Source organism: Microtus oregoni, unplaced genomic scaffold (genome assembly GCF_018167655.1).
Source record: "Microtus oregoni isolate MIOR12 unplaced genomic scaffold, Mior012 000021F_ref0000039, whole genome shotgun sequence".
Classification (NCBI taxonomy): domain Eukaryota; kingdom Metazoa; phylum Chordata; class Mammalia; order Rodentia; family Cricetidae; genus Microtus; species Microtus oregoni.
In genome coordinates, this window is record NW_024543080.1 from 22,473,405 (window position 1) to 22,486,315 (window position 12,911).

At 45.2% G+C, this 12,911-nt stretch overlaps 1 protein-coding gene across 7 annotated transcripts in view; it reads left to right on the forward strand.

The window, feature by feature from the left end:
* The window catches only part of Fryl (FRY like transcription coactivator), a 231,706-nt gene that overhangs the window by 205,048 nt on the left and 13,747 nt on the right, over positions 1-12,911 (forward strand). For 5 of the 7 annotated variants that reach the window (XM_041671629.1, XM_041671631.1, XM_041671624.1 and 2 more), the window contains 7 exons: positions 39-200; positions 311-385; positions 691-867; positions 1,914-1,922; positions 2,306-2,509; positions 4,106-4,270; positions 10,147-10,397. In XM_041671629.1, the coding sequence (XP_041527563.1) occupies positions 39-200; positions 311-385; positions 691-867; positions 1,914-1,922; positions 2,306-2,509; positions 4,106-4,270; positions 10,147-10,397 (1,043 nt within the window). The remainder of the gene's footprint in view (positions 1-38; positions 201-310; positions 386-690; positions 868-1,913; positions 1,923-2,305; positions 2,510-4,105; positions 4,271-10,146; positions 10,398-12,911) is intronic. The other 2 variants (XM_041671626.1, XM_041671628.1) reach the window with 1 other exon arrangement.

Below are 12,911 nucleotides of genomic sequence, written 5' to 3' on the forward strand. Positions count from 1 at the left end.
GAAACCTCGAGTCAGCTTTGGCATTTGTTTCTGTGTAGACGCCCATCATTGGGAACAAGTACGGAGGCCAGCACAGCGCCGCGGGAAGGAATGGGAAAGCCAAGGTGATCGCCGTCACCAGGAGCACATCCTCCACCTCCTCTGGCTCCACCTCTAATGCCCTGGTTCCTGTCAGCTGGAAAAGGCCACAGTTATCACAGGTGCGGAGAGAGCATCAGCATGGGCTGGAGGAATCGATTTTGTGAGCGTGCGCACACCTGAGAACTGTCTGAGTTTACCCATACTAACCCAGGGATTTCCTTCCTGTTAGCGGAGAACAAGAGAGAAGCTGATGAGCGTGCTGTCCCTCTGTGGCCCCGAATCTGGCCTCCCAAAGAATCCGTCTGTGAGTAATCAGCATGTAGATAAAAAGCGCCAAAATCATTGTGTCTTGGTGCTTGCCTTCTCTAAGTAAGTCCTGGTGTTAACCAAGAATGAAAAGGAGGTGGTCTTGTCTGTTGCAAAATCTGGCGGCAATGCTGATCAAATGTTGAACTAGTTACGCATGAAGAGTAAATTGAAATTCTACATTGCTTGGAGAGTCGGGCTGACAGGGATCTTGAGGGGCTGGTCCTTCAGACTCAGAGTGACAAAAGTGATGGACAAACCTTTTTTTTTCCCCCTCTTTTTTAACCTTTCTCGGGGCGTCAGGTTGTATTTTCTTCTAATGAGGATCTGGAAGGCGGGGACCAGCAGACCAGCTTGATTTCCACCACAGAGGACATAATTCAGGAAGAAGAAGTTGCCGTGGAAGACAACAGCAGTGAGCAGCAGTTCGGCGTCTTTAAGGACTTTGATTTCTTGGATGTTGAGTTGGAAGACGCAGAGGTAAGAACGTGACATTTCTTGACATTTCCAGATAGTCACGCTTGAGCCCGCCTCTGACCATGCCATCTTCCCTTACGGAGATGGCTGTAGAATCCAGAAAGATAAACTAATACGGAGCTCTGAGTGCCACAGTTAGTCACAGAAGAGTCCATGCCTGTCTTTACAGGGTAAAAAAGGGACTCACGGTGGTTATTTTAGTGTATTCAAGTTCAAGAAAGGTACTCTCCAAACCCTAAACCTTGCAGAACCCAAAGCGTCTAATCTACCTTGAGAAATAGCCAGAGTGGATCCGAGGGCGCAGTGGGCAGAGCTCTTGAAGCGCAAAGTGGAGTGAACAGTTTGGGTTTAATCTGTCAGTCTTACACAACTGATTTCCAGCGAAAATTCCATTTGAAAGAATTCCTCCGTTTAGGGGGAATGCGTTCTTTTGTGAAAGCCTCTATTTCAGACAGTCCCTCCCATGTAAAGAGATATAAATCAACCTTTTCTCTTTTTGCCAGTGTAGTACAGTTTGTCACACCAGGGCTTTAGACTGTGAAGAATTACGTTCTTCAGACTTGGAGGCTCAGCACGAACATAGCATAAATCCCGACTGGAGTGAGGCTGAATTGTGTCGTCTCTCTTGTGACCTCTTTTGAAGTTGGCAACAGTTGTGTCTTGATAGCTGTGACCTTGGTTTTAAACTATATTGAAAAACGACCGCTGTGTCTAACTGCAGCTGTCCCTGGGAAGAAATTAACCGTAACCCTGTATTGTCGCCAGTTGATTGTGGGTGCTAGAAGTCAGCCATTGCATCGTCCCGAGTATGAGCTGTGTACATTTTGAAAATTTCTGTAAATCTCTCATGAAGCGTTGTTTTACGTGTCTGTCTCCAGCTCTCCCCCAGTTCCAATCACATGTCGGCTTCCCGCCAAAAGCTAAATCCAGAGCTTTCGTCCGTCTTTGGGTTTGAGAAATCACAGAGTTTTCCCCCAAAAGCGTAGCATATATTTGAATGTGTGTCTTCGTGCTTTCTAACTTTGTGTGTTTTCCTTTTTGCTAACCAGGAACTGCAGGTAAGTTGCAGCCTGGTGTTGCGTGGATTGTGTCTTCGTTGTCACTTGTGATGTAGCTGTCCTCCGTGTGGTCTCATTCGTGCCTGTGTGTTAGAGTAGACATGACCTAGAGTCTAGATGTAGTCAGTCCCCAGCAGTACGAGATGAATTTTCAAGAAAATGATTTAGTGAAAATGACCAAATAATTTTTAATCTCTAAAAATATAAGTATTTGATGACGGGTTAAACATTGAAAGAAACAGACGGGCTGATTGAAACTCTGCTTTTGATGATGCATTTAGTAATTTTTCACCTCGGTGTGTGTTTCTGGGTGTCATAACTTCTGCAGCGTCAATAAGCGTGCAGCCGCACGCGTCCTCAGATATCCTGTCTTGCTTTTCCAGGGGGAGAGCATGGACAATTTCAACTGGGGTGTCCGCCGGCGCTCGCTGGACAGTATTGACAAAGGAGACACGCCATCCCTCCAGGAGTACCCCTGTTCTAGCAGTACCCCCAGTCTGACCCTGACGAACCAGGAGGATACAGACGAGTCCTCCGAGGAAGAAGCTGCCCTCACGGCCAGCCAGATCCTGTCGCGCACACAGATGGTATTACTCTCACCTTTCCGCGAAGTAGAGGGGGCTCGACTAACTCTTAGCTTCGAATTCAAAGAAAAAAGTGGTGTTTACATGCCTTCCAATTGTCATCTCATTATGTACAAAATGCATGCCCTGAAATAAGTCTTCTGTTGCTTGTGACGAAATCAAGCTCTTACATGTACTCATCCCGTCATTCTCAGCTGACCACACAAGGCAAGCAGGGTTAATGCGTTTCTACCGTTCTGAGCCGTGTCTCAGAACACACAGCTAGTGAGTGGACCGGAAACAGGCTGTCCGTCTAGTCCCCTTGCACCGTGTCACCAAAGTCACACTTCACCATGTCACCAAAAATCCCCTACAGGAGATTAGTTCAGAAGAATGGCCAAGCTACTGGCCACAGAGACTAAAGGAGGCACATGGTGAGCAGCCGTGGAGGCCAGCCATAAACCACAGGGCCGGCTCTGCCTCTCTGATCATGGTTCAGACTATGCAAACTGTGATTATAAACTCGGGCTGGCCTTACCCACTTTGTCACTTTGTCAGGTTGTATAACCATTCCCTAAAAATAGACTGTAAACCGTAGTGGCTGAGTTAAGCCACCCGGCACACAGTGAGTGAGCGCCTATTAATGGCTAGCTCTCATGGAAGCCAGGGGGCAGAGTTGACTACTTACCAACAAGACCAGCTCCAGTCCCAGTGGGTACTGAGGTAAAGAAACCCATTTAAAGCTGCTTGGTCTGCGTGGGAAAAAAATTAGTATTTGCCTCTGTGTATTCTAAATCAAAGGCTTGGTATTTGCTATGTTGAATGCTCACCCAGAGAAAACAGTTACTGTACCTAGCCTCACCAATGACGCTCTGTTAGTATAAACAACTTTACTGGGTTTTCTTTTCTTACTTTTTGGTCTTAGTGAAACTGCTGTTGGTATTGGCTTAGGTGACGGAGTGGTGCCCTCCATCACGCCTGCCTGACCCTCCGCAGTTCCCGCTGTCACAGGTCCTCAGAGGGGCTGAGACGAAGCTCAGCAGAAGAGCATTTGCCTGGCATGCATAGGGTCCCTTCAATACCAGCACCACAAAAATAAATAAACCCTCAGACCAAACAGAATGACTGTGGGACTGGGTGGGGCTCAGTTGGTGGATGCTTGCTTAGCTCAGACGAAGTACAGGGTTTGATCTCCATCGCCCCATAAGCCAGGCAGAGTGGTACATACCCAGGAGGCGGAGGCAGAAGGATCAAAAGTACAAGGGTCTTTGGTTACAGAGTTTGAGGTCTGCCTGGGATATATGAGCATCTCTCCCTGCTCCCACCCCAGAAAAATGGGATGATACATGAAAAATGAGAATTTTGGCTCAACGCTAGTATAGTTCTAGATAGCTCTCAGCTCTTTCCCTCGGTTTAGTTAGCCACAATTAACCTTGGGCATGCACCATCATGCTGAGGGATTAGCTGCTCCCATTCACAAACTATCCCAATACATTACTAGGTGGGGGAGGGTAACTTTCGGAACTCCCAGAAGTCCTTTATAACTAAGCCCATAAAATATTGGCGACATGTGCTGTTTCCTGGGACTGTTGCTGCTAACGAACGCATCTCCCCTTTCAGCTGAACAGCGACTGTGTGGCGGATGACCTGATGCCCGAACACCAGGACCTGCTTCAGTCTCAGGACTCCGCCAGCAGCAACACAACAGAAGATGTGCTGCAGATCAGAGACGAGACCCCCAGTTTGGAGGCCTGTCTAGATAATGCTAGCAGCCGGCTGCCTGAGGTGGGGAGCCATGGGGCTGGTGCATGGCCAATCTAGGCTCCCTTCAGCACCCCGCCACATCCCTTGCTTTTCTTCCCCAAGAGTTTTCAGCTGACGTGCTGCTAATGATTTGATTTGTTTTCAGTATTTCTAACCTGTTGGGGTTGTTTTAAACGAAACTGTCCGACCTGGTTGGTTGTTTTTTAGTTTTGTTTGTTTCTTTCTTCTTCTTCTTTTTTTTTTTATACAAAGTTGACATGTCGGAAACAGCCTACAGGTTAAAAATAATGTCAAGTGTGTCAATGAGCATTTTGCGCTGCAGAGTGTGACTCGGTTATGGCGCAAGCGCTTCTCTGGGGACAGCAGGCGTTGCCTGGGTCGCTGTGTTTCTGTGAAGGACTGCTACCCTGTGTCCCTCCCCTTCCCTTTTGCTTTGTATGGGTTTCCTGTGATTTGGTGCTATGACTGGGTTAGGACCTCAGGCTAGCTGTGTTAGCAGCTGGTTTAATGAACCTTACCAAAGGACTTTGGAACCACTAGTATGGTTTTTGGAAGGCCTGTAAGAAGTAAGCCAGATTCCAAGCTAATGACTGACCAAAATAAGTAAGTATTAATTGTCTTTAGTGTTGTTGTTGCTTTTCTAAAGATGATTATAGATACTTTTTATTTTTTATTTTATTTATTTATTATGTATACAACATTCTGCCTCAATGTATGCTCGCACGCCAGAGGAGGGCGCCAGATCTCAGTACTGATGGTTGGGAGCCACCATGTGGTTGCTGGGAATTGAACTCAGGACCTCAGGAAGAGCAGCCGGTGCTCTTAACCTCTGAGCCATCTCTCCAGCCCTCTATAGATACTTTTTAAAAATGTAATTATTGCCTTAGCTCTGTGAAACAGGCTTTCTGCTCGGTAAGTATTAGAAACTGATGCATTTTTGTCTGTTAATGAAATTAATGTAGTTAACGAGACCTCAACTGACATGGTTATTAGTCCTTTGTAAGGCAAAGTCGTGTGCTCTTGGTCGGCTGGGAATTGGACATGCCTGGACCCTCTTTAACGGTGAACAGGTATATTTTGCATCGGAGGCATTTGGCTTCCTGATCATGGGTCTTTGAACTAATAGAATGAAGCTGTAAATAGCTCAGTCAAGTGTTCTTTGTGGTTTCACTAAGTGCCAGAGTTTCAGCAGGAGGCTAGGAAGAAAGGCGATGATTGAAAAGGCAGTTGCAATGTGTATGCGCGCGCGCGCGCGTGTTCACATATACCATTTCAACAGGAACTCATTATGTTGAAGGACTTGTGGACATCCAGAGAGTAATAAACTGGTTTTTGGTGGGGACAGAGATACAGGACAGGTTTCAGATAGAGGGGTAGCATGCAGAGGACATGGCATGTAAACCAACATGTTACATTCGGTGCAGTGTCCTGGAGAATAAAACAGGTGGAAGAGGGAAGTAAGCAGAAGTGAAGAGGGTCGGGCATGGTGGTGGGGAGCACCATTCTCAAACTTAGACAAGCCCCGTCGAGAGCAGGAGACTGTGCGGACGTTCCTTTCAGGACGGGGCTCCACTGATGAGCGCTTTCATAGCGCCCTAGGTAATCAGTTTGAAAGGAAGCGAGGCCTCTGTGGGGTCCCTCTTTTGGTGCTTTCAGTTCCTGACAGAGTGACCTCTCATAGCAATCATGGCAGAAGCACGAACTATGCAAATCTGTTCACCATGGCCTTAAATGAAACGGTAAAAGGAAGGAGAGCAAGGTCCTGCAGTCCCCTTCAGGGGCACCTCCCCCCAATGACCCCGTCCCACCTCTAAGCCCACTACCTTCCTATAGCATCACATGGGGGAGCAAGCCCTTATCCAAAGACCTTTAGAAGTATATTCCAGTCCCAAAGCACAGCGATACCTATGCCACGGTAAGCAGTGTGTTGGAGCCTAGAGATGAAGATGCAGCTTAGGTGAGCATGCATTCATTCATTTCTCCTTTTTTAAGGCAGGGTCCTATTCCACAGCCCAGGTCATTCTTGAATTCTTGGCAGTCCTCATGCCTCAGCCTCCCAAGGGCTAGAAGTACAGGTGTGAGCCACCTTACCCAGTTTAGCCAGTGCTATTGCGCCCCTGTCCCATGCTAGACACTAGTCTAGCATCTGGGCGTATAAAACAGGCAGCTGGTGGCATGGAGCCTAATCCTAGCAGAAGTAACAAGCAGGCAAAAACAAATTTTAACAAAGCTGTGAATTACATCTTCTCCAGAAATTTAACAGTAATTGAATGATGAGAAAGTTAGCCTCAGAGTAATCCCATACACATATATGTAATTCCACAGACATATATGTAATCCCACATACATATATGGGATCGCTGTCTCTTTTTTGGCTGTTTTGTTTGTTTTGATTTTGAGATGGAGTTCTCACTATGTAGCCTCGGCTGGCCTGGAACTCACTGCCTCAACCTCCCAAGTGCTTGGATTACAGTCCTGAGCCTAGCTACACACAACAATGTACAACTGACTAAAGAACTTTCTTCCTGAGCACCAAAAAGTCCCTTTTTGGGCATCTTTTCTACCAGAGAAAAAAACACTTCGGTTTACCCTTTTTTTCCTTTTTAATAAAGGATCCCTTCTCACTGTACTTAGTGCCACTGAAGGGCGAGACTGAAAGGGTTAAGGCAGTATCATTTCGCTTACGAACTAGCTTTCATCCAAACTGCCAGTCAAATAATATCTCCTCCAGAGGAGTGCCAGCACAGCCCTGCCTCCGCTAGCTGGGCTGACATAACGTGTTTGTCCATGTGTCTCCAATACAGTGTCCGGCGTTCCAGAACCACCCTCTGATAAAAGGAACCATAGGAAAGCACCAAGATATTAAAATCGTAGTTAGTTTTAAAGTTATTTCTGCTATTAGTTTTTATAGGTGAAATGGTTTATGAATTAAAGGAACAAATCTACGCAAAGGTTTGTCTGAAGATTTTAAAGTGTGCTGATATTGGGATGGTAAAGGAGTGTCTCAATTACTGTTCTGTTGCTGTGCAGAGATACCATGACCCAGGCAGCTCATACAAGGAAGCATTTAATTAGGAACTTGCTGAAAGTTTCAGAACATGAGTCCATTATCATGGGGACCAGGGATGCAGGCAGGCATGGCACTTGAGCAGTAGCTGAGAGCTCCCATCTTATCCCATCAGGATATCCAATACCTGAAAGTTCCAGGCAGAGAGAGAGAGAGAGAGAGAGAGAGAGAGAGAGAGAGAGAGGAAGAATGAGAATAATGAATAAGTTGGAACCTGAATGGCCACCCCCAGGAACACACCTCCTTTAACAAGGCCAAGTCTCCTAATCCTTCCTAAACAGTCCACCAACTGGGAACCAAATATTCAAATACATGAACCTATGGGGGTCGTTCTCATTCAAACCACCACAGGAGGCATATCCTGGGGAAATTTTGTAACTTCTCTTTGACTGAAAACAGCTCACTAGAGTCTGGAGAGATGGCTGAGCAGTTATGAGCACTTGCTGCTCTTCAGAGGACCCGAGTTCAGTTCCCAACAGCTATGAGAGTCCACCCCCAAACCATCAGTGACTTCTGCTCCAGGATATCCAATGCCTCTAACCCACCAGCACGTCCCTCGCACCAAAGCCTTTAACTCACCAGCACACCTACTCACACGTGCGTGTACCCACATAGAGACAAACACGCCTACAAAATTCAGAATAGTAAAAGTAATCTAAAAAATAACTTCCGCTCTGATCTCTTCAGGGCACGTAGTCTTCCCTTGATTTCATTAAAGAACCCTTCAGTCATGAACCACAGAAAACTTTACACATAGAAAATGGACCTTTTAAATGTAGCAAAATACGTGTGTGTGTGATCGAGTGACTGTAGAACTCAAGGAAATTGGAGTCTCGGGATCTGCATGTAAACAATAGAATCCATTCTTCTAACCCAGTGCACTACTTAATAAAATCTAGGGAAGTTGTTATACATTTCCAGTGTGTACTGAATAATAATACTTTCCAGTAAGCTATCACTCAGAAAATATAACAGCAAGCAGTAGCCAAATACAGGTGCCCACTAACGGAAAACGGGGCTTCCTGCTGCCGTGTCTGGATCTGTAGCACAGTACACTCAACTGATACAGAGGGAAAACGATACCAGTAAAACTGTGAGGACACTTCTAGCAGTGTTAGATAAATTATCTTTCCAGATTACTAGGTCTGTTTCTCCCATAGCCAGGTCTTTAAAACGTAACTTCCGATGGACCCTGCAGCTGTATTGAATAGAATCCGCTGGGATGACTTAGGACCTGCTCTGTGAGGTCAAGGTCCTTGCGCACCATATCCAGACCCACGTTCCTTAATGTACTTCCTGGTTCCCTGCCGTATTCCTCGGCCTTTGAGATCTTCTGGTGTCTTTCCCCAGAATAGCATCCCTAGCCGCATTTCTCTAAGCCCACCATCGGCTGTTTCCCTCAAAGACTGGTCTCAGGCCCCCGGCCACCATGCTCTTCTCCCTCTTCGGTTGGGTACCAGCAGGCGCTTGTATGTGGCTGGTGCTGTTTACCATCTGTATTCCATATGCCAGTGTGTGCTGTCGCCATTTGCATATTAGCCTAAGCCCGTTACAAGATTACAGACTCATAATCAATTAATTTGTAGCAGAGCACCTGACTAGAATGTGCTCAGAATTCTTTTCAGAAGAGTGAACTAGGACTCAGGCTAATCCAGGGCTCTAACTTCTGCTTGCTTTTCACATTTTGTGGGGAAAATTCCATTTTTAAACCATAAAAGAAAGATTAAAAAGTACTACAAATATAAAGTGACGATGGTCTAATGCCAAAAAAAAAGCTTATCTTGGCTTCTAAACCGGTGCTGTTATTAGTCAAAACTCCGAGAGATCAGACTAATATCCATGCAAGTTAGAAATGAATGTTGACACCATTATGATATATACTTTGAACGTGTTTACTTTTTTAACAGTGGTAGTTGGTTTATTTAGCCAGTGCCCATTGGGTTTCTCCCCCTTGGCAGTCATGACAGCATCCACAGCATGGTAACAGTGGCTAGGAAGAGTGGGTCTTAACAGCCATTCACTCTATCGCATCAATTTTCAGGATTGCTCGTTTGCTGAGGGTTAGGAACATGTGGCCATTCTTGTTTAATAAATGCACATTTCATTTCAAAAGCTAATGACCTACAGTTTCCTAATCTTTTGTGAACTCCATCTCAGCCATGAGGCTTTATTTGGTCTCAAAGCTGAAATGAGCTATTGTCTTCTTACCTGAAGTCAGCTCTCCATATCACAGATAGCAGGAAAGTGAACATGGTGGTTTGGGTTGAGTCTTCATGACTTGTGGGCAGCCCAGACCCATATTACCAATGGAAGCAGTCTTGAGCCTACCTATATCCAGAATTTTCTGTGTTCTGATAAAACTAAAGGAATGATAGGTAGTTCAAATAAGAGAGACTTTATAGTAATAACACCAAGTTCTCTTGTGTAGAGATATAATGTATATGATAGAAGATATTTTAGTAAAAAAAAAAATCTATATTCTAGTCAACACCCAAATCCTGTACATAAGGAAAAAAAGAAAAAGTGTTTGATGTTTTTATAGAACAGATGGCTGTATAATAATAACTTTTAAATTCTAGAGCTGGAGATTTGAGTCAGTAATAAATTTCTCGTGTGAGGCCCCGGGGTTCATTTTTCTAAACTAGCAAAAAACAAAAGGAAAAAAGAAAAAGTGCGACATTTTAGAAGACAATTGTATGCATTCGCTGTTCCAAAACTATACAAACTAGACGATGTAAATGGGACTGGGACCTTGGCAGTCATCTTTTATTGCATTGATAAGCTTCTTGTAGTGTTGTTGAAGTCTGCTCAAGCTGTGATTATTTTACAGGATACAAGTTCAGTATTAAAGGAGGAACATGTTACAGCCTTTGAAGATGAGCGGTCATACATTATGCAAGTCCAACAGGACCAGCTAGTGTGTCGAGGGATTCTTGATTTAGAAGAAACTGACATGCCAGAGCCTCTGGCTCCTGAGAGCTACCCCGAGTCCATCTGCGAAGAGGACGTCACCCTGGCTTTGAAAGAGCTGGATGAACGGTGTGAGGAGGAGGAGGAGGCTGATTGCCCTGGGTTGTCCAGGTGCGCATGGTCACAGAGAGAAATGAGTCTCTGCAATGGCCCCACTCCTTCCCAACGTGTCCCTCCCCCACTCCCAATTATGAATTTTGATTAATTGGTATTTAGTCTATAATTATACTCTTCGTTTTTAAAGATAAGGCATACTATGATTTGTTTGTCCTTCCTTCCCTTCCTTCCTTCCTTCCTTCCTTCCTGTTAGTATCCATACAAAGTAAAAGCATTTCATTCCTAACACACCACATGCCTATTTGGGCAGAACACCAAACAGCCAAGTGTTAAAATCAATAGTAGAATGAATTTCTGGGTTACTAAAATAATTCCAAAACGTCTCATCTGTCAGGGGTCAGGTGCTTAGTTAGATTACTGTAGGAAGCCCGAGCTGCCACTTGATGGTACCGAAGGATGACACGCTGCTCCCCTCAGATGTTTCTGGGCTGCGCATTAAACATATATCATCAGAATGGGAAGAATTCCCAATCAAGACTTTTCTTTGCTTGTGGACTGAGTAATTATTACATAAGTTCTTAAAGGAAATCCCTGTGGCTCTTTGAAAGTTTGCACACCAATCAGATCTATGATCTAAATTAAGATTTTGTCTAATGTCTGTTATTTATGACCATTTGTGGTTCGCCATGAGATTCCTGGTAAAGTATCTAACTTCACATGTTCTGTAAGTATATTTATTTCTCCATTGCCAAAGTCAGCACTCTTGACAATGGCTAATATTTGAAACTAATATTTAATAATCAAGTATTTTGGCTTTACAGAAAAGCAAAAGCTTGATGCTTAACGTGATAGAGTTCTATTTTTAACTCTCAATACATATAGAATGTTTGCCTGTATCTGAACGTATATATACAGATGTTCACCCTCTCGAGCATGCCTTTCTGATTGTACCACCTGACTATAAGGCCTGCGCAGTCCCACACAAGTCTAGGCTGACAGAATGCTGTAGGGGAAATGGTCAGGCTTTTGGCATCCTCGCAGTCCCACACAAGTTTAGGCTGACAGAATGCTGTAGGGGAAATGGTCAGGCTTTTGGCATCCTCGCAGTCCCACACAAGTTTAGGCTGACAGAATGCTGTAGGGGAAATGGTCAGGCTTTTGGCATCCTCGCAGTCCCACACAAGTCTAGGCTGACAGAATGCTGTAGGGGAATGGTCAGGCTTTTGGCATCCTCGCAGTCCCACACAAGTTTAGGCTGACAGAATGCTGTGGGGAAATGGTCAGGCTTTTGGCATCCTCGCAGTCCCACACAAGTTTAGGCTGACAGAATGCTGTAGGGAAATGGTCAGGCTTTTGGCATCCTCGCAGTCCCACACAAGTCTAGGCTGACAGAATGCTGTGGGGACATGGTCAGGCTTTTGGCATCCTCGCAGTCCCACACAAGTTTAGGCTGACAGAATGCTGTAGGGAAACGGTCAGGCTTTTGGCATCCTCGCAGTCCCACACAAGTTTAGGCTGACAGAATGCTGTGGGGAAATGGTCAGGCTTTTGGCATCCCACAAGACTAAAGCAAAGCAGTTGACTCTGGTCCATTTCTACAACTGAAATTCCTACAGCCCGAACACAACGTTGCATGTCTTCCGAGCACACAAGTCTAGGGTGCGGCACATTTTGTTCAGTCAATCACTTCAGTGATTCTTTATAAGGTAAAAGCTTATAAAATGTTTCAGGTGAGGATTTTGATATGCTCAAGCCTTACTCGGGTCTCCAAAGAATTTCATACATGAATACCACCTGTATGTACAGATCTGTACCTACCCTCTTCCTCCTTCAACTGTTTGCTCCCTTCTCTCTCTCTCTCTCTCTCTCTCTCTCTCTCTCTCTCTCGCACACACACACACACACACACACACACACACGCTGCTGAGAGTCCACTGACTGCTGCTCTTATGTGTATATGTTTAGGGCTGAGCATTGGGATCAGATATCCTATAGGTGCTCATGTCTGAAGAGATGGCTCCTCTCCGTGTGTTCAGCTATTGATTGTCTGTAGTTCATCTAGGGACGGGGCCTTGTGAAATTTCCCTATCACACCATCATGGCTACTGGTGGTGTTATGTGGGTTTTAGGCAGCCTTCCTGTTTAGATCTCATAGAAGCAGTTTCCCTATCAAGCACCATCTAGCAATAGGCGTCCTGGGCTCTGGCACTTAAAATCTTTCCACCCTCTCTTCCTTGATGTTCCTTGAGTCTTAAGTGTAAAGTTGCCATCTTGTAATAGGAACCATTCGGTGTCAAGACCACAGGTAGCATTTATCTATGGAGTTGTGTGAGTCATACTGAGACTGACAGAAACATAACTTTGTCCTTTTCCATGGCTGAGGTTTTATGACTGTCTTCATGTAGGAATGATAAATTCCTGAGGTGAAACAGCTACCCCTTCCATCCACACCCTTGTCTGCTTTATTGCGAGGCACACAGAGGTGCTTCTGAAATGACTGAGCTGAGTGTATGCTGTGACTGGTGCTGTGGGCTTTGGGCCTGTGGTCCAGGGTTCAAATCCTCACCT